The following is a 26,417-nucleotide window of genomic DNA, read 5'->3' as shown; positions in this document are numbered from 1 at the left end:
CTCTCTCAGTGCATTTGTTGTTAGTACATAGAAAGGCTAACGATTTTTGTTAAGGTGATTTTGTATACCACCACTTTGCTAAATTGTTGGTCATTTCTAGGAAAGTAAAAAGGGGACAAGGAGAGGAGAGCAAGAGCTCTAGAGAGGGAAATAGTCAGGTACAGTTGCTATAAGGAGGGACATGGGAAATCATGGTTGGGGAAATTACCTGATGGGGAGGGGAATACAGAGGGAGGAAGAGGGGAGGGTATAAACAGCACTAAGAAAGTTTGAAATCTATAGAGAATCATATTATTTTATGTTTACTTAAAATTGCATACATATGGGGATATAGGAAGTTTAGATAAAGTTAAGCCACATGGGTGACAATGCTCTCCCCAAAAGCTGAAAACTACGTAACAAAAATCCCCATGCCAAACAAGAGAAACCTTCCTTCTAGCTGTTGGTTGGGTGGAAACAAGCAAAACAACCTAGGCTATTGCCATTGCCCTTGGTTGCTCCTCAAAAATCAAAAGTCCCTACTGCTGAAGACACTTGAAAGAGAACATGGAAGCATCAACCTGGATCTGATCCAGAAGCCTCCTCTATGAGAACTAGCTTTCGTAGGACCAGAAGACGCTCTGTGAGCTTCAGAGAGAGAGAAGCAATCAAATGTCCTACCCACCTGTGATGTCTGTGAACCACAAACAATGACCAGCATAGCAAGATTCCCTAAAGGTGCAATAGTAGAGGCACTTATGTCTTGGGGGTAACCAATAGCTATTCAATTGTGCTTGTGGCCCATTCAACAGGAAGAAGTTCATGCCTTGCATGTAAACTTACTCAACTACCTATGGCTGGTGAGGCTATGGATACTAGAAGAGAACCCACAACTGCCATTTCCCTAAACCAGTACAATTTCTACATTTCAAATATGTATCTTTATACCCACAGATGAGTGTAGATCTTACTCCTCATCAAAAAGCTTCTTTTTGTAGCAGACAGAGACCACCACAGAAAGCCACAACTGGCCAAAATACAGAGAACAACTAACCATGGGGTGCCCATCCCCGGTACATACATCTATAACACAACCTGTACACCCAAGACTCAGGCAACATTTCAGAAGAGGGAGTGGACACACTGTAAGAGACAGAGGGATAGCAAGTTTGTTGTGAGAGTTTGTCGTCTATATCAACAGGAAGCTGTTCCCATAAAAATCCAACAATATGGTAGCCTAAAAGATCGAACAATAACAACAGCAGATTTCATGACAACACGAATGAGGAAAATCTCACAAGGCCCCACCCCTGGGTGAAGTGCTGCAAACAATGGTTGCTAAGAGAAGGAAATTCAGTCTTCTCCAGTGACGATCCTCTTGATAGGTTATCCAATACCAAATGGTCAGCTCTAAATACAGATGCATACTAGTAACACTAAAGGGACTCAGCAGGTTGTATTTATAAATTTGTGTATATGTATAACAATAACAATTAAACAATAAAAGTCCATGAATTTGAGATGGAGTAAGGGGACAATGGAGGTGTTGGTGGTAGGACAGAGAAGAGGGAAATTTTATAAATATACTACTCATACATTAAATTCTCAAAAATAAGTGAATTATAGAAAGTTCTGACCACATCCTTAGTGTTAAGGAATTGAGCACAGTGACCTGAGTCTCAGGACACCCAAGCTCATGTTCTTCAGCTTCTATGTGCTTATTTAAAAAACAAACACCAGATTTTTACCCTTTAAGAGTAATATACTCAATGGTTAAGGGTTTGGGCTCCAGAGAAATATTTGAACTTGAATCCTGATCCCACAGAGTCACTGAATCACTCTAAAGCCATCCCAGCCGAAGTACTGAAAATCCATGAGGAGATCAAAATCTTTCAAGCAAAGAGAAGATGTTTCATGCAGTTGAAAAACATAAAACTTGTCACAGACTCTGTGTCAAAAACAGTGCAAGGCAAAAACAGTAAACTAGTATCTATAAAGTAAGAAGGGGAAAGAAAAACACAAGCTAGAATTCAACAGCCAGAAAAAATACGCTTCAACAGTGAGGGAGAAACAAGGACAGTTGCCACACACAGTTAATCACAGCGCCCATCTCCCACGCTTGTTAAAGAAACCAAATGACGGGCTGGAGAGATGGCTCAGAGGTTAAGAGCACTGCTTGCTCTTCCAAAGGTCCTGAGTTCAATTCCCAGCAACCACATGGTGGCTCACAGCCATTTGTAATGAGATCTGGTGCCCTCTTCTGGCCTGCAGGGATATGTGCAGACAGAACACTGTATACATAATAAATAAATAAATCTAAAAAAAAAAAAAGAAACCAAATGACTTGAGACACAGAAAATATTCTAAACAATGTTTGACGGACAGTGAGCAGGACAGGTCTCTATTAAAAACTAACAAGAAAATAAACAAGTGATGCTTTTCCAACCCTACTTAAAAATGGTAACATTCCCAATAAAAAGATCTTAAAGGGTCGCAGACTCATGTCTTCAGGAAGCAGCAGCAGATAGTGTAACTGTTTTAAAATGGTGTCATTCTGATAATATGCCCTTTGAACTGGAAGAACTCAGAAAGTTTGAAGCTCTGTGTTAGTGAAACATTTTGTTCCTAATGATTTCATTAAGAGTATCGCAAGCTGCAGTTCATTGATAAATCTCTTTTACATATATTATCTCACTTGAATTATAACATGGCCTGAATTATTTAACTTTTTTCATTCAATACAAATGACTACGGAAAAATCCTGAGAAAGGTCTTGGAGAGGGGATTTGAGTGTAACAAAACCATGACACTTCTCAAGTTGCTTGCAAGCAGAACCTAGCCTAGAAAGAGTAAAAATAAGAAGAGAAAGAAGAAGAATAACAATAATAATGATGATGATGATGATGATAAAGGAAGATTTCCTAAGAGACAGTATTGAATCCTCAGTGTTTCTCTGGGGGAAAAGAGAATCAGTGATACAATAGGAATGTACAGAAAAGCTCGTTCTTAGGGCATAGGCAGGCTTATCTAAATAGCTGAAAGAATAATAGGTGGGTTCGTTTGAGCAGACTGAGTCTCAGTTTTCTCATATGTAAAGGGGGTATAACACTGCCTTCCTTACTAATCTGTACTTAGTATTAATAAAACAAAACCATGTAACACTAATAGCTTATAGAGGTATAATATGCAAATACTGACAAAGTCTGTTGGCAGTTGGCTTCAAACAGCTTTGGGAGATGGTAGTCATAACAGTGGAGAAGTAACATAACATTCTAAATTTATTATAAAAATGATGAGGCTTGAAGTGGTGTTGTATTTAGCCATTCTAGCCTGAAATGTGTACAGTATTTCTGTCAAAAAAATGGTAATTTTGCTCAATCATAGTATTAAAGATTCAATCATGGTACAAAGGAGAAAAAGCAAGAAAGAGACACTGACAGAGAAGAAGACCAAGAAAGAAAAGGTTTTAAAATTTGCAAATAAAACACAACGGGAGAATATTTCGTATCTTCCACCATGTTAATACTGTAATCTTTGAACAAAAACGGAAAGGAAAGGGACTCATACTCATTCACCTCCCAACTCAGACTCCTGACCACTTGACAAACACAATGCATTCTGTTAAACATGTCTGTTCAGTGACTGCTGGGTTGTAGTAAACTGTTTTCTGTACTCTTGAAGTCCTACAAGCACATGTGAAGACCTATGTGTCATGCATTGGTCTCCCAAGAACATCTCCCCCAAGGTACCACATGTTGGTCTCTCCTTCCTGTCATTGAAGCTCTCCCTGATTCAGTCTTCTCCCATCTTTTCCCAGCATGCTTCAGTCACAGTATTTATCAGTGCCCCTAAAAGACTCAAGAGAGTTTCCTCTAGCCACATATATGAGCTGTTCAACAGCTGTTCCTGGCTGAGCATGGTTTCCCCAAGACATGACAGAGTGCTCAGGATATAGGAGATACTAATTTCATGATTTACTGAACTATCGTGGCCCAAAATAAAACTGAGCTTGGGGTCTAGGGATGCCTGCTTGAGTTCAGAGTTAACGAGGAGCTCCATTTACAAAACTGTGATTGGAATGGGTAATTAAAAAAAAAATAAAATGCTCAATATGTTATAGTCTCTGAATACAGACACTGTCTTCCATAGAGTAGGTATTAAATCAATATTTGATGAAGACACAGTGAGTAGCAATGCACAGCTGTCTGTGTGCCTGGGAGAATAGTTTAATTGCAATCTGGACATTTTCTCACAAGGAAGACATTATTAGACTTAAAAACTTTCCCAAGAAAAGAAGCAATGAAAGCGTTTTTTCTTTCGAAAAGAAATTTAGTGTATCCCAGAGACTCTTTTCTGTTGCAATATGGGTGTGATCTTTCTTGGGTGAGTTAGAAATGTTCTGGCACTATATTTAATACACACGGTTGTGAATTTCTGAGGGTGTCTATCAAATGGTCATCAAAGACACGTTTTCTCTGTGCTAAGAAATAGAAGAATCAGCCTTGCTCTAAGTTACTTGAAAAACAGGAAGCCAAAGAGCCAACTATTCCAGCCCAGGCTTTGTTTATTTTTAACTCAGGATCACATGTAAGCCTCAGAGTCAGAACTCTAGGATCAAAGGAGCAAGTCTGAGGTCACACACCAACTTTCCCAAGCCTTCGGGTCTTTAGCCTCCACTGCCCTTCTTAATATGGGGATAAGAGCAAAGTGACCGGGTGTCATCTGAACATCTCGCCTCATCACTGACAGGCAGAGTCAACAGAGATTCAAAGTCTGGAATTTTTTTTTTCTGGAGATAATTTTTTTCCCTACAAAAGCCCTATTATATACAGCTGGATTTGATTACTATCATTACTACTTTAAGGGATGATTATCCTTCCCACCAGGCTACTGCAGACAACTAGTTCATAAAAATAAAGACAGCATCAGCTTCCACTGGCTGACATGATAAGAAAGTGATAGTGGCCTCCGGGGCATGCACGGAATGAAAGAGAAGCAAGTCGCTCACAGCAGTGTCTCCTGGAAGGAGGAACATTTTGCTCCATCAACAGGGATCAATAGGCCTAAATCCCTGGCCACTTCTATCAGATGATGGTGCAGGGAACTCCAGAGCAAAGCTCAAAGCACCCAGGAGGAATGGAGGCCGCAGTACCTAGCGTGTAACCCTAAAGAACCTCAATAGTGCAGATTTTCCATGTGCACAGCCAAAAGAAAATAACGGTTCTTCACGGTTCCACGGTGCTTAGATATCTAAAGTGCCCTTTCTGTTTTGACGATCCAAACACGCATGCTACAAGACTCAGGTTTTTGTCGTTATCCGAGGAACGCTCCCTGCACAGGTGAGAGCCATTAACTAAGATGATTTAAACGAATATTGCTCAACCATTGAGTAGCTCCTCCATGTTTTGGTCAACCACTCCAGTCATCCAAAAGGAGGATTTGGAGGGAACAAAACGTTTAGCATTTATAATTGAATCCATTTGTTAGTGATGTTATATTCAACACTTGAAGATAAATAATTATACCTATTTTCTTCTTGGGTTCACATTGATTCTGGTTTAGGGTTTTTCTAAAGCCAAGAAGTCCTTCTGTGACTTAATCTTCTTAGGATCAAATCCAAACTCTTGAATGAGTTCTTCACAGCCAGTGATGGGCAGCAGGAAGCAGCTAACATCCACGAAGCTGAGTCCAGTTCTTACACTTTCCATATGTAATGTTTTGGATTCTCAAAATCACTTTAAGAGGCATTTGCTTTCAGTATTCATTTTGCAAGCAAAAGAAAAATTTAAAGGTGATTAGTTGAACCCAGATCCTCTAGATCCTTGAACCATGATCTTGGCTATGCTTAGCTTCACTGCCTCCCTATGAGCTGGACTCTAAAGAGATTTAAAGACTAGATGTATTCTACTCTCTATGGCTGAGTTCCCAGACAGCCACGTTCCTTCAGTTTCTCCAACACACCAATATCTCTTCTATGCAGTCCTTAGCACACGCTCGTTCTATGAGACTCTTCTTGGTGTTAGAATCACCCTTGGTGTGATTTCTCACCCTTAGATTTAGTTGCAAGAAGTCACAGCAAACTGATTACCCCCCAACTATCACTTGTAAAATAGGCTCTTCCATCCCCCTTGTATTTTCCTCCATTACATTTTGTTCTCATTCTAGAATCCATCACAGTTTGATGATTGTACTTTGTAGTGTGTTTTCTCATTTACTGTTTTTCTTTATCACTAGAGCAGAGGTTCTAAATGCCTGGGACCACCACACCTTCAACATCCAGAATAATTATTGGCACAAAGTAGGAGACACAAGGTAAGTAACTACTTGCTGAATGAGTGAATGGGCTCTTAAATATGCTGTAAGTGTGTGCTTTAATTCTGAATGTTAACTTCTCAGCCACTGTGTGTACAGACATGGATGGTGCAAGGCCTGTGGGAAATATATTCTCTCTCTCTCTCTCTCTCTCTCTCTCTCTCTCTCTCTCTCTCTCTCTCTTTCTCTCTCTCACTAGAAATCCCATTACAACAATCTGTCTCCAGAAACCATGCAGAAACTATGAAATACCTTTGCTCAAATATAGAAATACTGTGGCTGTCAGTGTTCCCCTGACTAATCACAGGGAAATACTGTGTATCTTGCACTTTTCTTGAAATGGCCACAAATGCTTTATTAGATAAAATTGGATTAAAAACAAAATAAACACAGATATTTAAATACTTTCATGTATTGGTGGAATCAGTGAAGAGCAGCAACTTTTAGTAACTGTGCCTCCTAACTGATTCACAGATGGCTTACAGGTTCACTCTTAAATGCTTTTTAAATGTTTCTATGAGATTGTTTCTAACTACCAAGTTTGCTTGGAGTCTCATATAGAAATTTTTGTTTATTTATTAATTCACCACTTAAAATATCTGCATTCAGCTCAGTGGTCTCAGTTGTGGGTGGATTTGTCTGGGACCCCAGGAATAATTGGTAGTGTCTAGATTTGGTTACTGACATTTCATGGGTAGAATCCAAGATGCTGACAAACTTTCCACAATGCCCAAGACAACACACACACACACACACACACACACACACACACACACACACACACATTATCTCACCTAAAATGTCCAGTTCCCAGGTTATAAATTTACCCAATGACTTTCAATGGGGGCTGCACTGCCCCCTTGTGGGAATTTATATAAGATTGAGGCTGTCTTGGATAGCTTTGTCCTAAAATCCACAGAATTCCATACACTAATGAATTATTCCACAATCCACACAACTTCAAATACCCCAGGGCATACAGGCAGGATGAAAATTTATGCACAACCATCTAAGCCTAGAACATAAATCCGTTTTACATGTAACTGATGTGTTTATTTTTGCATGGGCTTAAATTGCCTTAAATTTTCTGGGAATGCAAAAACCGTGTAAATTGAGAGACATAAGTACTTTACTCTATTAGAAACTTTACAGATAATTGGTAACTACTTTAGAAAATGGAGCCACTTGGCAAGGTACCAGTAGCCAATACCATAGTGGCCAAGACTCAAGGTGAGTTTCAAAATCTCTGTTCGGCTGTTGCATAAAATGACATCAGCAAAAGAAACAGACATTTTCTGTCTTCAGTTCAACATACTGCCTGCTTCTTTTCTTCTGACAATCTGCAACCTATACATTATAACATGTGCTGTTTTATTATGTGCCATTTCCCATTACTTTCTTTCTACACTATACTTAGAGTACTAGGTACCCATATACACATTTAAACAATTATATGTGCAGATAAGTTACCCACTGGAAATTAGAAAGTGTTGCATGTATTGGGCTGTAAACCACTGCTCTTGCCAATCATGACCTTTTGGAATCTCAATTCTTTTTTCCCAACATAATATCCAACCCTCACAGCATCTGGCCTTCTGCAAATGAGATGCCCTTTATATCAGCACCCAAATAAGTTGCATTAAGCCAATATGAACCAGAGCCAAAGACATGCTGGGGAGAAGAATTCACTGCTCTGCACTTACTCCCTGGAATTCCACATCTGCCTTTGAAACTACCTTAACACAACTTGGCACAAAAGAAAACCCATGAAAATTCCCACAACATGAGGACCAATAACCATTCCTGATTGGAGCTACCCTTTGCTGATGTCCCCCTCACTCATACAGACATCTGGGCATTTCCAATAAAGTTTTTATAAAATAAAACAGCTAGTTGAATTATTCCTAAGATCTTTACAGCAATGAAAAGGCAATGCTAAAAAACAAAAAATGGATAGCAGACAGACAGGAGTAAACAAAGACAACACAAGAACAATAGTAACACACGCTCTGACAGATTCTTCTTAGCCAAGAACTTCAATGAGACCATACTGGATGGTTCATTATAAATACTTTCTGTCATCATGGAGAGCAAAGCTCTTCTTGGAAACCGAGGCCTTTAGGCACATCTTGACTAGTATTACTATTTAGTGATGTGTTGGAGAGGTGGTTCAGTGGTTAGAGCACTTGCTTCACAAGCCTGAGGGCCTGAGTTCTGATCCTCCTCAACCACATTCTGTGCACGAAAGGGCATGAAGGTAATCAGCACTGCGGAAGCAGAGACAGGGAGATCCCAGGGGCTCAGGAGCCAGACATTTTAGCTGAAACAGTGCATTCTAGGTAAATGAGAGGCCTGATCCCAAAAAATAAAGTGGAGAACACTAGAGGAAAACACCCAAGTTGACATTCATCCTTCACACACACATGAGCAATTCCAACACAACCATAAATGCACATACAGAAAGAATTAGCTGGATCTGGTAGCATAGGCCTATCATCCCAGCTTCTCCAGAAGCTGTGAGAGAAGGATCACAAGTTCAAGGCCTACCTTGGGAACTTAGTGACCTCTTGTCTCAAAACAAAAAAAAAAAAAAAATGGTGTAGCTCAGTTGCAGAGTGCTAGGCCCTGGATTTAATCCCCAGTACTATTAAAATAAGTGATTAATTAATTTAATATACTTCCCCCAAATATATACATACTATCACAATTTTAATTACATTTTCAAATGACATCTGGACTTCATTATATAACTTATTTTATATACAAATAAACTACCAATTTTATGACTTAACTAGTTCATATTGTTAAACTTCTCTTAAATAATTAAGAGACTTATGGTCTTGGGGTGTAGTGTAATAGTACTGGCTGAATTAACGAAACTCTGCGGTTAGGTAATAAAGTGTGGGTGTGTCTTAGTTTGGGGTGAAAGTGGGATAAGTACTTAAATTCTACTTTTAAGTACATAAAATAACTCCACCAAAACTATTTACACCTAAGTATAACCCTGGTCTTTGAGAATGCGCAACTTTAACTGACTTAAACACTTAGCGCTTTTCTCAATTAGTATTTATTTTGACACTGCGTAAGGTCTTTTCCCAAGTGTTCCTGGTAACCATGAAGAAATAATTTACCAAAAGCATAAGGGACTAAAGCATTGAAATTATGTTTCTTTTCCCCTAAGATAGAAAACTTCACTGTAGACCAGTGAAAACTATCAGTCGCTTCTCACTCTAACCCAAATTTTGACCTCATCTGCACCAACAGACTGTCAGTTAACACCATATCTTCTGAGATCTCATCAAAAAGTTGAGGGGAGTGGGGAATGGCAGGTGGAAATGCCCTCCGAGGCAAAACAGTCTCTACAAACCTTCCATCATCTATGTGGACATGGCTCCTTCACCCTCCTCATCCCATCTCCTTTCCAGGGAACCCAGCAGACTTAAGAATTCACTCAGAGCTTTGCACTGGGGGTTTGATGGGGGACAAATATATACTGTACTGTGTAGTGTGTTAAATACTGGTCGCCTAAGGTTCACACCCATCCAGCACTTGTAACGTGGAACTGATTTGGAAACAGAGCTTTCACAGATGTAATGAATACAATGCTATGGCTGTGCTCTCACGATAAGTAAGAAATAAAGACACAGCCACTGTAGAGGCCAATTGTGCAGAAGTGAAGGCTGACAGCGGTATGACAATGGAGTGGTATAGGCACAAGTCACAGCAGGCCAGAGACCATCAGTAACCCCTGTAAGTGAGAAAGGAGCCTCCCCAACAGTCTTCTCTGAATTTGAAATACTTGTCCCCAGAACTATGAAAGTACAAATTTCTTTTATTTCAAGCTCCTTAATTTATGTGCATTAGCTTCCCTAGCCCCAGGAAATAGTACTTACAGACACACACCTTTCTGGACATTCCCACAGATGTGTCCCTCAAGGAGGTCAGGAACGTATTTCGGGGGTTCTGAATTTCTCCTTGGAAATGGGCCCTGGAACTTTTGATGCCGTAAGGAGTTTCATGTGCACTACAATTTTGGAAATGTCAGGAGGTCTTCATCCTGCCTACTTTCCTCCATTTCTCCCTGTGTACCTGCTGTGGATTATCATGCAATACAGTGGTAGAGCCCAAGAGCCTGGCATTCTTGTCCCAGTGAGTGAAGATGTCATGTATTTGAACTCTGTCTTCTCATGTGCACAGAGCAGCACATACAACAGTAGTAAATAGTGGAAACACAGCTGAGTGGCACGGGATTGTGGACAAAACCAAATTAATTCAGATAAATAAGTACCTTCTCAGAGCACATTCTTAATCCTTCATTAGTAGTTCTTATATTCCTGTATTATCTCTTATATTCCCATATTATCTCAACTAAAAATTCCTTCGGAATCACTTCTCCGACTTGGGAGCAAACCTGGATCCTTGTCTAGCACGCAAGCATGGAAACTACAAGAGTAGTGGCTATCATTTACTTCATGCTCACTTTGGGTTCTTAGCACAGTACCAGTTTGGACGGTGGGGGAGGGGTTCTCATCCCATTTTACAGAGGAGAAGCTAGGTTGAAGACATTGAGCAATATGAATAATGTAAGCTAGCAGAAGCTTGAAATCCAGGCCCTTATAATTCCACAGCTCCATCTCTTAGCCTCTGTATTCATGCATGTATATTGCCGAGAAGGGAAAAAAGCAGTAGAGTGCATTCTCTAGGCTTTCCTATGTAATGACTACATCTTAAGATGCAATCCTTATTAATGTGGCATTAACACATTGATTCCCATTACTGTGTGTTTATACTGAAAACTTAACTTACATGGCAAAGAAAAGGAGGAGGAGGAAAGAAAGGAAGGAAGGAACACAGGCAGAGAGGGAGAGAGGAAGGAAGGAAGGAAAGAGGGAAGGAAGGAGGGAGGAAGGGAAGGAGGGAGGGAGGGAAGGGAAGGGAAGGGAAGGGAAGGGAAGGAAAGGAAAGGAAAGGAAAGGAAAGGAAAGGAAAGGAAAGGAAAGGAAAGGAACGAACGAACGAATGAACGACACTAACTGGTTACAATCTTGCAAGCTAGTTGTCTTCAAAAGTCCAGCCATGCAGATGCTGAATCATTCCGGTAAATTAAACTTGAAAAGCCATGTTTATTCAGCTCAGAGAGCCCATAGCCACAGAGCAGGTCCTAACACAGCTAAGTCTGTCCGCTTATCTGTGAGCCTCTAGAATTCTTTCTTAGAATGACAAGTTTGTAGGAAGCTATGTTGAGAGGGAGGGAGTGTGAAATGTGTGCAGAGAAACAAACTCTTCCATGGATGGGAATGAAAATCAAGTAAGTCCTAAATATGGCCAATGCCAGAGAGCCATCTGTGACTCCCAAAATGACTTCTAAAACAGGGTCAGAAGTATTCCAGTGAGCAGAAGTAGATCCAAGTGTGGGCTGAGAAATATGGAAAGAATACACATGGGTCCATTCCTGGCACAGAGTTAAAAGCACCTTACATATTTGACCAATGAGGTCAGAGAGAGCAAACAGTAACAGTAAGAGCTGCATTTCCTGAATGACTACACTGTACAAGTCACTCAGCTAAATCCTTCACATGCATGAGCTCATTGGAGCCTGTCAACAGCATGGAAGGTTTCTCAACAGCTTAGGAGGCTGAGGCTTTTGATGTGTTTTTTTTTTGAGTGACAACATGAGACAGAGCACAGAACATCTCTTGATCTCCAAAATGCTTCATATGTCTTTCTACATATTAACTGACCAGACTGCCTTGGGAGAAATAAAATCTAGAAAAATACTTGTTCACCTGGAAAAACTCAAATATAATTGAAAAAACAAACAAAAAACAAGTCTCTAACAGCAAGTAGGCTCTGGGAACTCCCACGGGCACAGCTTAATGTGAACTAGAGATATGGATTCACCCAGGAATGTTCAGGGACAGCATTCTTCCTCGCGGCTGTCAGATATGGAGTCAGGGATCCACTGTGCTGTGGGGATGTCTTCAAGGCCCCTCAGTCCTCTCTTCAAGCCTGCAATGCAAACGGCAAAGCAAGGCATGCGCGCACAGAGAAAATGAGAGGACAGAAGGACAAAGCTGAAAAATAAGGAACCAAGCATGAAAGGCCATGTGCAACTGTCCACAGTGTAGCCATAGTCATGTCCCAGCTCGGCAGGACACCCACTGTGAGCAACCCTTCCAACACTTCCATGTCCTTTCCTGAATCTGACCCAAGTGGTCCCCTCAGAGTCCCTGTCTTTCCATTCATTACCCCTCATGAACAATGTGTGGTGATGCTTTCCTTAAGCCTGGCATCTTCAAGAAGCAGCTTTCCTAAGAAACCCAGATGAAGAATCTTCTACATCTTGGCGGCGGTGGGGTTGGGGGTGGGGGTCCACCTGGGTGATGGATCAACAGTCCATGTCCTTTGTGTCACTAAGCCAGATCATATGTTATGTTTTACATGTGAATAGAACATGGTTATAGCACCTAGCCTTGCCATTTCTACTTGTCCTGTTTCATGTTACACACACCCCCTTTTGCTTGTTCCAGTCACTCCTTATATTTAAGACACATTCCAAAGGGGGTGGTATATGGTACGTAAGGGACTCGGGGTGTAATTCCAGTTCCAGTCACTAACAAGCATCTGTGGTTAGCAAATCAGAATCTTTCAGACCTCCGGGTCTTTGATTTGTTTGTTAGAACTATTTAGTTTTGTTAATAAAAAAGATTTCCTAAAATCCTTTCCAAGCAGGAACTTCTAGAAGGCACTTGTTGGAAAACCTCAGTCCCTGTGAAGGTTTTATTACAAAATTGCTAGAGATGCTTTATGCCCATCATCTTCCAGCAGTCCTCAAACAGCCCTGGCGCAGCATTCGCATATGAAGCTTAGAGGAAACAAGCTTACATACATATTTTTTTGCAAAGGTGACAAAATGAGCCTCAAGGAGATGAAGTAATTTGTCTAAAATCACACAATCTGTATGTGAGAAAATTCCTCAAGTTTATGAACATCAAGACCGTTAGTTTATTGATCACTATTTACTCCTAGGTTAGGCTGAGTTAAAATTTCTCCTCTGTCTACCCTTCCAAAGTTTCTTTCTCCATTTAGTCTTAGGATTGGGCACGGGAGAAGACTCAGTGAGTGATGGCTGATGGCACTTGTCTCCAAGACTATCAACCTGAGCTCTAACGCTGGGACTCAAATGACAGAAGAGGAGAACTAACTCCTGAAAACTGTCCTCTACCCCCGCCCCGCACATGTGCACCATGGCACATGCGTGCTGACACATGACACACACAAAATATATAAATAAATGTAATGGGAAATTGAAGCTTATTGTTGATTATCTTTAATATTATTGGATTGAGATACAAATAAATGCTAGCAAACACACCTTTCAGCAAATCTAGTTCAATATCTCAACAATGATGGAGAGATAGAGAGGAAGGGAGGGAGGGAGGGAGGGAGGGAGGGAGGGAGAGAGAGAGAGAGAGAGAGAGAGAGAGAGAGAGAGAGAGAGAGAGAGAGAGGAAACACTAATGCTAGACTATAAAAAGTAAACTCCACTCAGTGACTCCAATACCATATATGTCCAAATCTTCCCACCAGTCTTCAAAAAAAAAAAAAAAATGTAGCTAAGAGTTGGAATTTGTTATTTTCCCAAGTGGGAGAGCAAGTTCCTTAGAGTCCTTCAAGTATCACAATTTTATTCTGATACAAAGAAAAACAAATCCCTGTGATTCCTGCAGAATGCCTTTGTTAAAAGAGCAGCGGATACGCACAATTTCATTCAGCCTTGTTTTCAAAGTCATGTCTTAGGGACTTTGGATTCTTTCTGAATTTATAAAATCACACAGGAATGCATCAACACAGCATGGATTTATAAATCTGAAAAGTAAAGGGACATGTGAGTGTTGCTTCAAGAGAAATGTGTTCTTGGAACTATAACTCAAGTACAAAAATATGTCAGACCTTCCCCATGTTTCTACAATGGTTATATAATTGATGTCTTTTTAGAAAACTGTCTTAATGTGTAAAGGTTAAATTTGCTGATGCTATTACCATCATGTCTATTTCTTTTGAATAGACAAAGATATAGATCGTTTCTCTCACACACCGAGTATGCATATTCTCACATGAATTTAAAGAGTTGAGCTGAAAATTTACATTTTTTTACTTCCTTGCCACTCTCACTTCTGGCATTCATCCCATCTATAAATACATGGCCTTTCAAAACTGTCTACAAGAACATTAGTTCCTTCACTGCTACTGTTTACACCATCATCAACAACAACAAAATAATCAGAAGGTATCAACTGGGGTGAGGTATGTGGATAGGAGGGATATTATATGGATATTAGAAAGATTGATATAGACTGATCTTGGCAAAAAGCTTAGATACTATAATTAACCACAAAAGGAATAGTTTACAAAGGAATGATTCTACTTTAGGGAAACAAACAAACAAACCACAACTCCAAACCAGAGAGTTCTCTCTATATATAAAGGTTTGCACAAACACATTTACGTTCAACAGTGTAGGACAAGCAGGAAAGGCTAAGGAGATTAACTGGGTACATTTCTAACGTCTGACAACCAGCATGCATTGTTTGTACAACTGAAGCAAGCAAGAAAACAGACAAATCCAAAGATTATAACCAACAGATTTGAGGTTGTAGCCTTTACCCTTAGTTATCGAGAAGGCACGCTGAGATTCTTAGAATGGTAAGTATGACACAGCACTACACAAAAGGGATGTCATCTGCCCCCTAATTCCTTTAGTATCTGAATGGCCACAGTGTTGCCGGCCTGCCCTATCTTAAGTACACTGCCTTCCCAGTATCCTGAAGACAGATAACCAGACACTTTCAAGGCAGGATACCTCAAACCCTGCTGATATACTTCAGGAATTTGCAGAGATAACAAAAGGAAAGGTTGGGGTGGGGGCGGGTGTAAATGACTGTTCACTGCTTGCTTAGCTGTGTACACCAGGCAGAGTAATGTCTGCTAGACCCTGCCCACACCCAGAAGAAAGCCCTACATTGGATCCACACTTCATTCTCTCTGCAACCACAGGTTTGTTCAAAGTTTTTCTGTCCCTAACCTAGGAACAATAGAAACTACTGACCTAAGGAACATTTTGATATATTGACACTTGCAAATGAGTTTATCACCTAACTCTACAACACTTTTTACAAGGGCAGTTTGTTGTCAATTAGGGCATCAAAATGTGCATCGTTTTAAAGTTTTGGGTTTTTTATTATAATTATTATTATTGCTGGATGTTTAAAAATCATCCAACAGTACTGAGGAAGGAGGTCAATTTAAAAGATTAATAAAAGTGTTAATTCTAAATAGAATTGTTTTTTTACTAACAGTACAACCTCCTTTGGCTATTGAATCTCACTAAGACAGACCAAAAAAAAAAAAAAAAAGTACATTTCTCCTAATTCTCCCGAGCCTAAATCACAAAGGATGCCAGCCCACAGCAAGACTACATCACATCCAGGCCCCTGGGGGGTTCACATGACAAAAGGTCATGGAGTGAATGAAATAGCCTTTTACAGGAAGGCTGAATGACGCTTTTCCAAGGGAATATTGATTCAAAAACTTACAGACCGCTAGACGTGACCCACAATGCATCCTGCAGTGGCAGGCAGGCAAAATGATCCTCAGTTCTTTTATGCCCCAGACTGAGAAGCATTTTATACTTAGGCCATCTCACAAAAGATTTTGTTTCTTTTTTTAATATTTAAACACCTGCATATATAAAAATCACATTAACTGAAGACCTCAAACTGTTTACTATATTGTTATTTAATTATATTATAGAATTATCGAGGAGACGGACACATGTATTTGAATTGCCTATTAAATGGTCTAAGTTTTCTTATAATAATTTTCTCTTTGCTTTTCCATGGGAGAGGGGTGTGTGTGTGTGTGTGTGTGTGTGTGTGTGTGTGTGTGTGTGTGTGTGTGTGTGTGTGTGTTGAGGAATGGGGGTCTATTTATCTCCTCACATGTCCATATATTTTAGACCAGTCTTAATTGCCCATTATTTCTCTCTATTTCCCCTCTCCATAAAATATGAACCCAGAGGTCGCCTCATATGGACTTAGACATTTCCTTCAGGTGTCATTAATGTTCAAAGAACTTTCCGTGCAAGCTGTCCTGTTTGTCTTTTCCTCAAGACAAACACTGGAGAAAGAACAATTCACTCAGTGTTTTAAACACATTCCCTCAAATCACCACCGATTAGAAAAACAGAGGTCAATATGTGATCTGTCACACATTTTCCAAACTTGGGATCTATTATTAAGAAAGTTATGTCCTAGAGAATACATTTTAATATTCAAATACCTCAAGGTATTTGCTAGTGGGCTCCAACTATTAAATAGTATACTTCTGCTGCCATCTTGTGGCGAGAGTTGAAATAGCTCTTTTATTATCCTTTCCCTTTCCCGGGCCTTTTCTTACCTTTGTTTCTGTTTCACAGCTTTTAAAAGGGTCCTTCCACTGAAACCTGAAGGCTTCTCTTTCTTACGTGGGTGAGCAGATGACCGGAAGCATTCTCCAGAATAAAGAATGGACTTTGCACATTTCTTTTCCTGCATCTAACACATCTCCTTTTTCACTGTAAATATCCATGCTTACCCACCCTCCCAAACAAAAGCAAGTCCTGGAGGAATAGACCCAGCACTGTGGATCCAAACCAGAAAGCCAGAACCCCAGACCCAGGCTGGGGGGAAATAGGCGTCCACCCTCCGTTATTATTTCTGGGATTTTTATGATCAGCCGTGGAGTAAAAGTTATAAATCTGAAGGGAACTCAAATGTTTTTCTTGAGTCATGTTAATATAACTCTTAACTAAACTGACTTAAAGAGTGTATTTCATAAAAGCTAACAATTCTAATTCTGTGTCCTCGGTTCAATTCCTCTGACACTATTCAAAGACATCTATGTCAAATATCTGAAGATGGGTACAGAGAGAATACAATTAGACAGAGTCCTCTAAAATATAGTATGAGCAAGCAAAACAGCAAATATAAAAACAATGTTTCATTTCTTGTGGGGAAGAAAAGACTTTAAAATAATATTTCCTAAATCTCTATGTGGCCATATCTATGGTATACCCAATCTGCACTTCTCTGCTTTAAAAAAATCTGTTAAGCCTTAAAACTCAGTTTATTTTAAGCAATATAGCTCAACAACATGAGTTCCATGCATTAGTCAAATGCTTTCTCCCAGTATTGATTAAATTCTAACTATTAACATAAAGCAAGTTTGCTTGTACACATTTAGAAACGTTCCTTTGTCACTGATAATATGAACATCACATCTTGTGAACACCACTCTGAAATGTAAGTGTTAAGTTGAGCCTAGGGAATGTAACGCCTTTGTTTATAAATAAGAAGCTTAGCGAGTCACAGAGTCAAGAAGCTGACTTTCCAGAACCCTTGATCAGATGAGGGGCTCTTAGACATTTTTCTTTCCTACGGTGATTCACAAGACAGATGATATCCCCATGTGCAACATACTCCCATGAAAAGACAAGACCATCTGTGGATTATGTGTAATTTCCTGCCATACGTTTGTAAGCCTCCCCATCTAGGAAGCCAATTGGAATTCGAGTGAATGGCTTTCCCTAGGGAAATGCCTAGGAATGCACTCAGCCTTGTTTTTTAAGAAACAAATAATTCATGAATTTTGATTTTTTTAAAAAGCTGTCATTTATTCATTTTAACCTTATAATCAATGAAATACATACCATTTTGTTGTGACACCCCAATTGAAATCTGCTGTGGTAGGAGAGGATGCCAGGGTGAGGATTTTAGAGTCATTTTATTCTCTAAAAGGATTTGTCATTGAATATGAAGTGTTTTTACCCTGGGAGACACAAGGTTCTTTCACTAGTTTTTAATATATTCAAGATATACCTTTTCTCTGAAAAGTAGTTCATGGGAGGGAGAAGCATGGTAAATTGTGGGTTTTATTTGGTTGGAATTTTTCCTGTAAACAGACCTGGTTTCTACACAAGGGTTTACAGCCTAAGATATAAAAGAATTTTCTATTTTCGGAATTTCTGGCACACGTAAACAAGTCCTTTGGTGACTGTGTAATACATGAAATGAGTTTCATCCACACTGTGCGGGCAATAAGAGGCATCAGGAAAAACACTAACATTTACCCAAAGGCTTTCGAGTTGCTTGTTAGACAATCATAGCACCATATCGTTAAATAAACAGACCCAGGAATATTTGTGAAAGGCAAACATACAAATACTTTTAGGAACACTGAAGAGTTTTATAACAGTATTTTTGTAGCATTTTGAGGTCTGAGTGCTCGAAGGAAGACAAATCCAGGAACTTAAAATATATTCTGAAGCACTGGCTAAATTAGACTCTATACAAAAGAGAGTCTTAATTTGCAACAAGTGTAATGGAGAATTTAATACCTGTAGTTGCACCATTTCTAGGACAATTTCAAAAGTCAAGCTAATTTCTACTAAAGTAATCACAATATCTATTATATACCTTACATTGTGCTGGTTTGCTTGTCTTTCAAATCAACACCAGTACAAAATCAGAACAGATACTTTGCCACCTTGACATCAACGTGTCATACTCATAAAAAAAAAAATCAACCCAAATTAAATACCGGGATAACAAATTAACTACTAATGATGAATTCCCGAGAATAAATCAAATAAATATGCACCAAGGAAAGAAAGAACATACAACCAGTGCTTTGGACCAGACAAATTTCAGATATAATTTTGAAACTTTTTAATCAATGTGAATTTTATATTGTATGCTTTTCTAAGACAGTATAGGTTTCTATTCTATTCACCCACAAAAACGATATAAAAATGCTTACAATGCATTAAGCATAGAATGTACCAAAGTTTGTGCTCTGTGCATAATCTCTAGTAGTTTCTGTGAAGAAGACTAACCATTCCACAAAAGAAATCTGTTGTTCCAGAATGAAAATATTAAAACAAGAAGGAAAGTTTTACCATTCATCTCTCCTAAATCCACTTAAAAGATATAAATGTCTTTTAAAGACATACTAGTTTCTCATTGAACATATATTTTAAGGCCTTGTGAATCTTCACTATAAATAATTATTTTTAAAATTTATGAAACTCAAATTACACATACACACATGTGCACACTCATGCACACACTCACAGACCTATCTGAGGATATAAACAGATTTTAAAGTACAGTAATCTTTTGAACAAGTACTCTTTATGTCTCTGTTCTGAGACTTTTGCAGGCAGGTAAGCCTGGTAGGACTCAAAGATGTCAAGCAGAAGCTAGAAACACAGATCCAAAAGAGAGCCCCACAACTCAGGTAGAGTCAAGAATAAAGACAGGGGTGAGAAAATAGAGCATGGGGTAAAGGAAGGGTGACAAGCGTCAATTTTCATGTCTGATGCTGGGTGACAGTATAGGAATACATGCCCAACAGCATGCAGAAGCATTTGAGAATCTATAAGATACCGTGAACTGCTGTATAACAACAGACGTAAAAAGGAAGCCATCTTTTTTATAAGAACTTATTTGAGATAACCTAGACAAGCTTTATAATAACAACTACTGCATTAAATGTAAATCAGAAATGGAATCAAATGGTAATTTGGTATATGTCTGCATGCAAATGTACTCTACATCTATGTGTATGGATACGTGTGTGTGTGTGTGTCTGTGTGTGCATATGTGCTTTTCATTTTCTTCTCTTTTTTCTCCTTTTCTCATCAGTGAACCAACAGCACAACACACCAGCAAAGCTAGAGTCAAGGTCAATATTCCTTTCTGACAATTCCCAAGCTTCTGAACTTTCACTTTTGTGAAACAGGATGTGCTGTCCCTGGTTTATCTCAGAGCTCCCAGTAACTTCCAAAACCTACAAGAAACCTTGATAATGTCTGGCTAGGAACCCTGATAAGAAAATTCTCAATGGGAAAGAAAAATAATTATTCATACCCTGTGCAGCTGTGAAATCACCTGAAAATCTTATCAAAAGAAAAGTTGCAGTGCATTCTCAGCGTCTCTGCATAGCAATGTCAAGAGCCCACTAGGAAACGGGCCTCAGTCAGGAAGGAGGAAGAGGAAAAAGGACAGCTCTTATTTTTTTCAGGCCTGGTGAAAATTGCTTTGTGAGGGTCAAATTTCTAATGGATATATGGTTGAATCTAAGTATTTGACCTCTGTTTATATTAGTGATTCAAATGAACAGGAACTCCTGCCATAGGCAGTCCACCTAGAAAATATTCTTGGTTCCAGAACCAGAACTGAGCTCAAAGAAATGTCTCTTAAATAAATATAAATTAACAACATGCCACAGATATCAATTTAGCATCTTTGGTACAGATGCACAACCAAGAAACCTGCATTGTCCTTCTGTTTCTATTTCTGAGATGCTTTCAAAAGCACATCCACGAGGAATTGCTCAGTTTTCTCACCACTAAACGAGGGAACCACCCTCTCACGCACAGTTTGGGATGAAAGTCCATGTGACATGCTAATCTTCAGACCTGTCCTTTTCAATGGCATGTGGCAAGATATAAGGGTGTTCATCAGCTGTCCTGCCAAAAAATCTTGCCCCGTGCCATTAGCTTGCCTGCTCTTAAATTCCTGCCCAAAATACTGTTCATCTGACTCAACTAAATCAATGTTCTCACCCCAAGGCTGTTGTGAGACTATTACGATGTTAATCAGAAAGATATTCAAAAGTTAATACATTGATCATTCACTTTGATTATAGGTATGTTAAGGTGTGAAAGGATTCTCTCATGCCACCCCTCCCCCACCTGGCAAATGCAAAGGGAGTCCAAAGGCTGCAAAAGCAATTCTAATGCCTTTCACAATGTTATTATTCGTCATCCCTGCCTGGAATATGACACTGAGCTACAGAAGCCAGAAGAGGAAGGTGATAGATTGCTAAGTAACCATCCTACAAGAGCAGGGCTGCCTCTGGACTTTCCAGCTAAGCAGGCCTATACAAGGTCCATAAGATGGCTGTAAGAGTCCACTGGTCCCTTTCTAATGAGGTCAATTTAGCTCATGGTAGGTCCTTTCCACCCAGTGAGAAACGCTCACTGGTTACTGAGATTGAACCAGGCCTGGTCTGTGGCTCCACAGTACATCTCTGATGCGGACTCTGAGAACTGGAAGGTTTGGGTTTGTGACTGGTTGTGGTGGCACTGGGCTGGGAGTTTATAAGCAAGTCCCTAGATCTGAAGCCTCAATTCCTTCCCTGAGCCGTGCAGGCACCCTTCGGGTATGTCATGGGGAAACAGTGACCTGCTGCAGTAGGCACTGTTCCCAGCACAGTGTTGGGACAGGAAAAGTAAGCTGTCTTTATTGTTGTTCTTTCATTGTTTCACAAATCTGTGTGTTTGCAGTGTGAACAACGGGAAAGTAACTGGTGATAGGCCCAGATTACAGCCAGAACACACTTTATTGAAGCTGTTCAGATCAAAACGAGGCCTCACCTCTTGACTTAGTCTGAAGGCCAAATTACAACTGAATTGGATCAGAGATGCAAAAGGCAAGGGTTTTCTGGGACATCCGGTCCAAGGCATCTTGGTCCCACGGAAGTTTGAGTTCCAGCTGATCAACTGGCATCATAGGAAGCAAAGGATTCAAGACAAAAATAGCTCCAGCCACTTTGGAATACTGTCTGCTCTTATTCTGGGAACGAGTTAATATTGATTCTAGCCCATGTTCAAGCTAATTTAAAACTTGTGTGTAGTCCCCTGAGTATACACTAGTTAATGAGGCAGCCAAAATAAGGAACTTATGAGTGTATGAAAATTTCGGGAAAAGAATTGAGAGAAATTGGAAATTCTGGATGTGAAATCTATGCATAAAGGGAATCCAGTTCAGAGGAATCTATGGGAAATACTTGGAGTTCTTTGGCAAGAGGAAAGTATTTAAAACATAAATTTAAAATATCGTCGCCATCATCTGAAAGAGCCTGCAGTTTTCAATGCTAATCACTTGATCCCCACAGAGCATTTCTTAAGGGGTCTGTAGATGAGAACTGCAATAAGTCAGATGTTTTCTTTTTAAACATGATCATCAGACTGTACACTTGATACTTATGCTTGAGAGCTTGGATCTTCCTCTTCACTGGTATAATTTTCATCTAAGCATTCCTTAGATACTTGGATCATTCTTAATGGGGAACAAGCATTATATCCTCTGTGGACACATGGAAATCTGGATAATTGGACGGAGTTGATTACAGCAGTAGATAATTTCTCCCATTTCCTTCCACTACAATAAAAGCTTAAGATATGTTTTGCCACCTACTACGTAAATTATTTTTAGATTACAGACTCTCTCTGAAGCATACATTTATAGGAAAATCTTCTTTTAGTTCTCCCTCCCAAAAACATCCTAATTCAAACTAAATTATTTTCTTTCTAGTATAAAGCTGGAGTATCCTAATAACATTTGAAATGAACCTCATTACTAAGAGCTATAATTCAAATGATAATTGAACATTAGCTTTGCAATAAAGCATTTTGTTTCAGTCGCAGTATGTCACTGGAGATGGAATATCTGCTTCCTAAACCCAGACACCTAAGATACAGGAAGTATTTTTTTATCCTGAAAGCATCATGTTTGATATTAACCCTCATAGTTTAGAAATGCCTTTCTAAGTGTTTATCCTCTTAGCTAAACCAAGGAGTGTCTTGCAGTTGAAAATTTAGTACTGTCTCTTTAAGTGAGTGCCTAATTCCAATGGATATTATGCCCATATATTATACCTGTCAAAATTCTTTAAATGCTAATGAGTCACCTTACTGAAAATAAACTGCATGCTTCCTTTTGAAAACTTGAAAGTACGCACAAGTGGGAAAACGTTTACCTCAGTTCAGTGTAAATCAGGACAGAGAGGAAGTAGAAAGTACTCCAGACACTTGTTCAAGACACAAATAAATGTGCCCCTAATCTCTATTATACACGAGGCACTTTTGAGATGAAAGTTCCTACTTCAATAAGAAAACGCTGGAGTGGGAGTGAGGGAGGGGTCAAAAGGGGAGATATTTTATATGAGACGTAAGCCATTTCCTCTGCATAAATACAAAAACTTCACATTCTTTGAGAATGCGTGCCAAGGGGGGAAAAGTCTCTGTAAGCTGGCGCCTGGCGAGCAGGCTCTGGGAAAGCGGGTTTTCTCTCGTCCTCTCCAGACCCGGGTGAGAATTTCCTCTCTGCTCTGAAGCAGTACTGTTACGCTAAGAGGCACAGCCCAGACACGAAATCTGAAATTTCAAAAATGCGATAAAGCTCCAACCGGCAGCCCTGGGAGGCAAGCAGCTGCCTGGTGACCGCTGATGAAGTGGCTTCTTAAGGAGGTGGGCAGATTGATTCCAGCTGCTGAGCGCCGGGCAGGGCAGCGGCCGCGGAATGCACAGCCAGGCGGCGGCGGAGGCAGGACTGCAGTAGCTTCCCAACCTAGGGCCAGGCCAAAGACTAACTCTGCAGTTTCAGCCCAAGTGGGAGGGGAGTGGCCTCGTTCAGGGCAATAGCAACTTCCAAGGCAGGCTGAGCCAAAAGGTACCAGCAGTCACTTCAAAAGTGGAAGGTGACTCAGTGTATCTGAAAGCTGTCTGAGATCCGTATTCAGAAGAGCCAGCAAGTGGTAGTCTTCCCTTCAGGGCATTCCTGTTTGGTTATTCCCACCCACTCCCAGCTCTGGGTCTTCTGCCAGCCTTGACGCCCCCTGTTGTCCGTTTTGCCTGCCCACGTTGTGATCAATACACTAGGGATTCGGTACAGTACAGTGGAGGTGCAGGACCCTGGGGGCCTTGCAACTGACCCAGAGGGGACCTATGGTAAGTCTTGCTCTCTAGAAGAGCTAGCTTCAAAGCAAGAGGGCTAAGTGTGTCTGTGTGGGGGTGGGGGGATGTGGGGAGTAGTCCCCCGAGGGCCCCAAAGTCAGACACCAAGTGATCTAAGAGAGGGAAAGGGTAAGAGGTAGGCGGGCATGAAGGCACGCCTAATGGAATATTCAATATCCTGAGAAAGGCACTTTCGGCCCTGCACTTCCAGAGACTAAAAGCCAGTAATGGGCTTTGGAGTCTGAGCTTCCTCTCCCTAATGTCCACAGGGCTTTAACGCTGCAACCGATCGATGAGCCTTCTCCGAGAAGGCGGCGGCATGTGGAGTGCAAAATCTTCCTACTGTGGCCCAAATCCACCCAGCCTCCTCTGAGCACCCCCCAAAGAAGCCACACAACTTTGAAATGGAAGAATTTGGCTCTTAAAAATGCCAGGGAGGAAGAGAAGGGAGAAGCGAGGTGGCGCCCAGAGGAAGCACTCGCCTTCGCTCCCTACCCCAACTTTTCCAAGAAGGGGTTGAAATTGAAGCAAACAGACGCTCTGCCCCCCTTGCACTGGGTTGAGCAGCTGTCCCTAATCTGCCCCACGTGCAAGGTGACCCAACCTCCACCAAGCTCAGGGCGACAAAGAGTGGCACTTGTAGAAGTGGCAGAAGTAGAGCTAATGAGTACCCAGAGGTGGGGTTTCTTGGCCTTCTCTTGATGACATCACAGCTCCCCTGAAAGTGACCCTGTGAATAACCCTTCCCTCCCAATCCCTTGCCGGAGGCTGGATCTATGGGGTGGAGCCCAGCCCCCGGTCCGCACCAACCCGGCCAGAGCCCTCTTGGCAAAGCTCACTGAATCCCGACAAACTCTGTCCCTAAACTGAACTCGACCTCAGCCAGCCTCAGGTCACTCCGCGGCCTGGGTCCAGGGATGGCCTCTGGGAAGTTCTCCAGGCCCGAGGACGGTCAGGGTTCAGTCCCTGTGCGGACGCCCCGAGTGGCAGCAGCCCGCGCCGTCGAGCGCAGGGTAGCAAACTTTCCGAGGTCCTTCTCCCCACCCCCACGCCACAGGGGCGCGTCTCGGCGAGGAGCTCGCCTTTCCCAGCCCGCCGGAGACAACCACAGCACGTGATGCGCAGAAACAAAAATAAACACTTCCCCTTCCCGGACCGCCACGGCGAGCAGGGGGCGCCCTGCGCTATCCCGGAGCCGCAGCCCCCACCCCACCCCCTTCCCCGGCCCCGAGCGCAGTCCCCACGGGCGCCGGGAGAGAGTGGCCCCTGCCCCGCGACGCCCTGCGCCTACCTCTCGGATTTGGTGAACTTCCGGAACGCCTGGCGCAGGTCGTGGAAAGACCTGTAAGTCTGCGGCTCCGCGGAGATGCCCTGTGCCCGGGTGGTCCGCGGGCCGATGTGGGTGGAGGGCACCGGCAGCACCGACTGGCATTTGTGGAGCTTCCTCTTCAGCTCCTGGATTTCTTCCTCCTTCTCTGACAGCCGCTTCTCCAGCTCTTTGATCCTCTCCTCCTTGAGCATGAGAATCTTCGCAAAGTCTTCCTCCAGTTCGCTCATTTTTTTTTTTTTTTTTATGGTGAAGCCAGATCCCCCCTCTCGAAACTTTTCCTCCCGCGGCGCGCGGGCGACAGGGACCGCAGAGGAGCGCAGCGACCAGGGTCTGGGGCGCTCAGCCCGGAGCACTGAGTGCGGCCCCGCTCCTGCGATCGCTTCTGCTGAATGGACTAGAAGCTCCGAGGGGAGGATGAGGCGTCTAAAAGGAAGGAGAGGAGAGGCAGAGTGCTAATCCCTAGCGTCTCTGGGGAATAGGTGATTATCTTTCATTGAGAAACCAATTAGAGTCGCCCTTCCTCCCCTGAGACCCCCCCTCCCTCGTCCCCCTTTCCCAGTCGCTTGGTGAGAGTACGCGCGAGCGCGCCACCCCACCGAGAACCTGGTTTCTACGGAGGGTTGGACCAGAGAGCCTGTGCTCACTCCATCACACAGTCACTCTTCGAGGCTATATGGTACCAAAAGAAGGGAGTGGGATGGGGTGCTTTATGACACTTGATCCTTGAAATAGCAACAATTACCATGTGATCTCTCGAGGATGACGCAGTGCTTGTAACTGGATCCTGAGAGAGAGAGAGAGAGAGAGAGAGAGAGAGAGAGAGAGAGAGAGAGAGAGAGAGAGAGAGAGAGAGAGAATGAGAATGTGTGTGTGTGTGAGAGGGAGAGAGACATTTCATAAATATTAAATTGCCTAAAGAAACCTATCTTTCATTTCGCCATTTCCTTCTTTTCC

The 26,417-nt window shown here is 41.5% G+C and overlaps 1 protein-coding gene across 1 annotated transcript in view; it reads right to left on the bottom strand.

Moving 5' to 3' along the window:
* Positions 1–25,690, bottom strand: part of Prkg1 (protein kinase cGMP-dependent 1) — a 1,191,370-nt gene extending 1,165,680 nt beyond the window's left edge. The window contains exon 1 of the mRNA XM_059259056.1: positions 25,425–25,690. Within this exon, the coding sequence (XP_059115039.1) occupies positions 25,425–25,690 (266 nt within the window). The remainder of the gene's footprint in view (positions 1–25,424) is intronic.
* Positions 25,691–26,417: the final 727 nt, after the last annotated feature.

The sequence above is a fragment of the Peromyscus eremicus genome, chromosome 1 (assembly GCF_949786415.1).
Source record: "Peromyscus eremicus chromosome 1, PerEre_H2_v1, whole genome shotgun sequence".
Classification (NCBI taxonomy): Eukaryota; Metazoa; Chordata; class Mammalia; order Rodentia; family Cricetidae; genus Peromyscus; species Peromyscus eremicus.
Note: the sequence above shows the minus strand (reverse complement) of the source record. Positions and strands in the feature narration are given on the sequence as shown.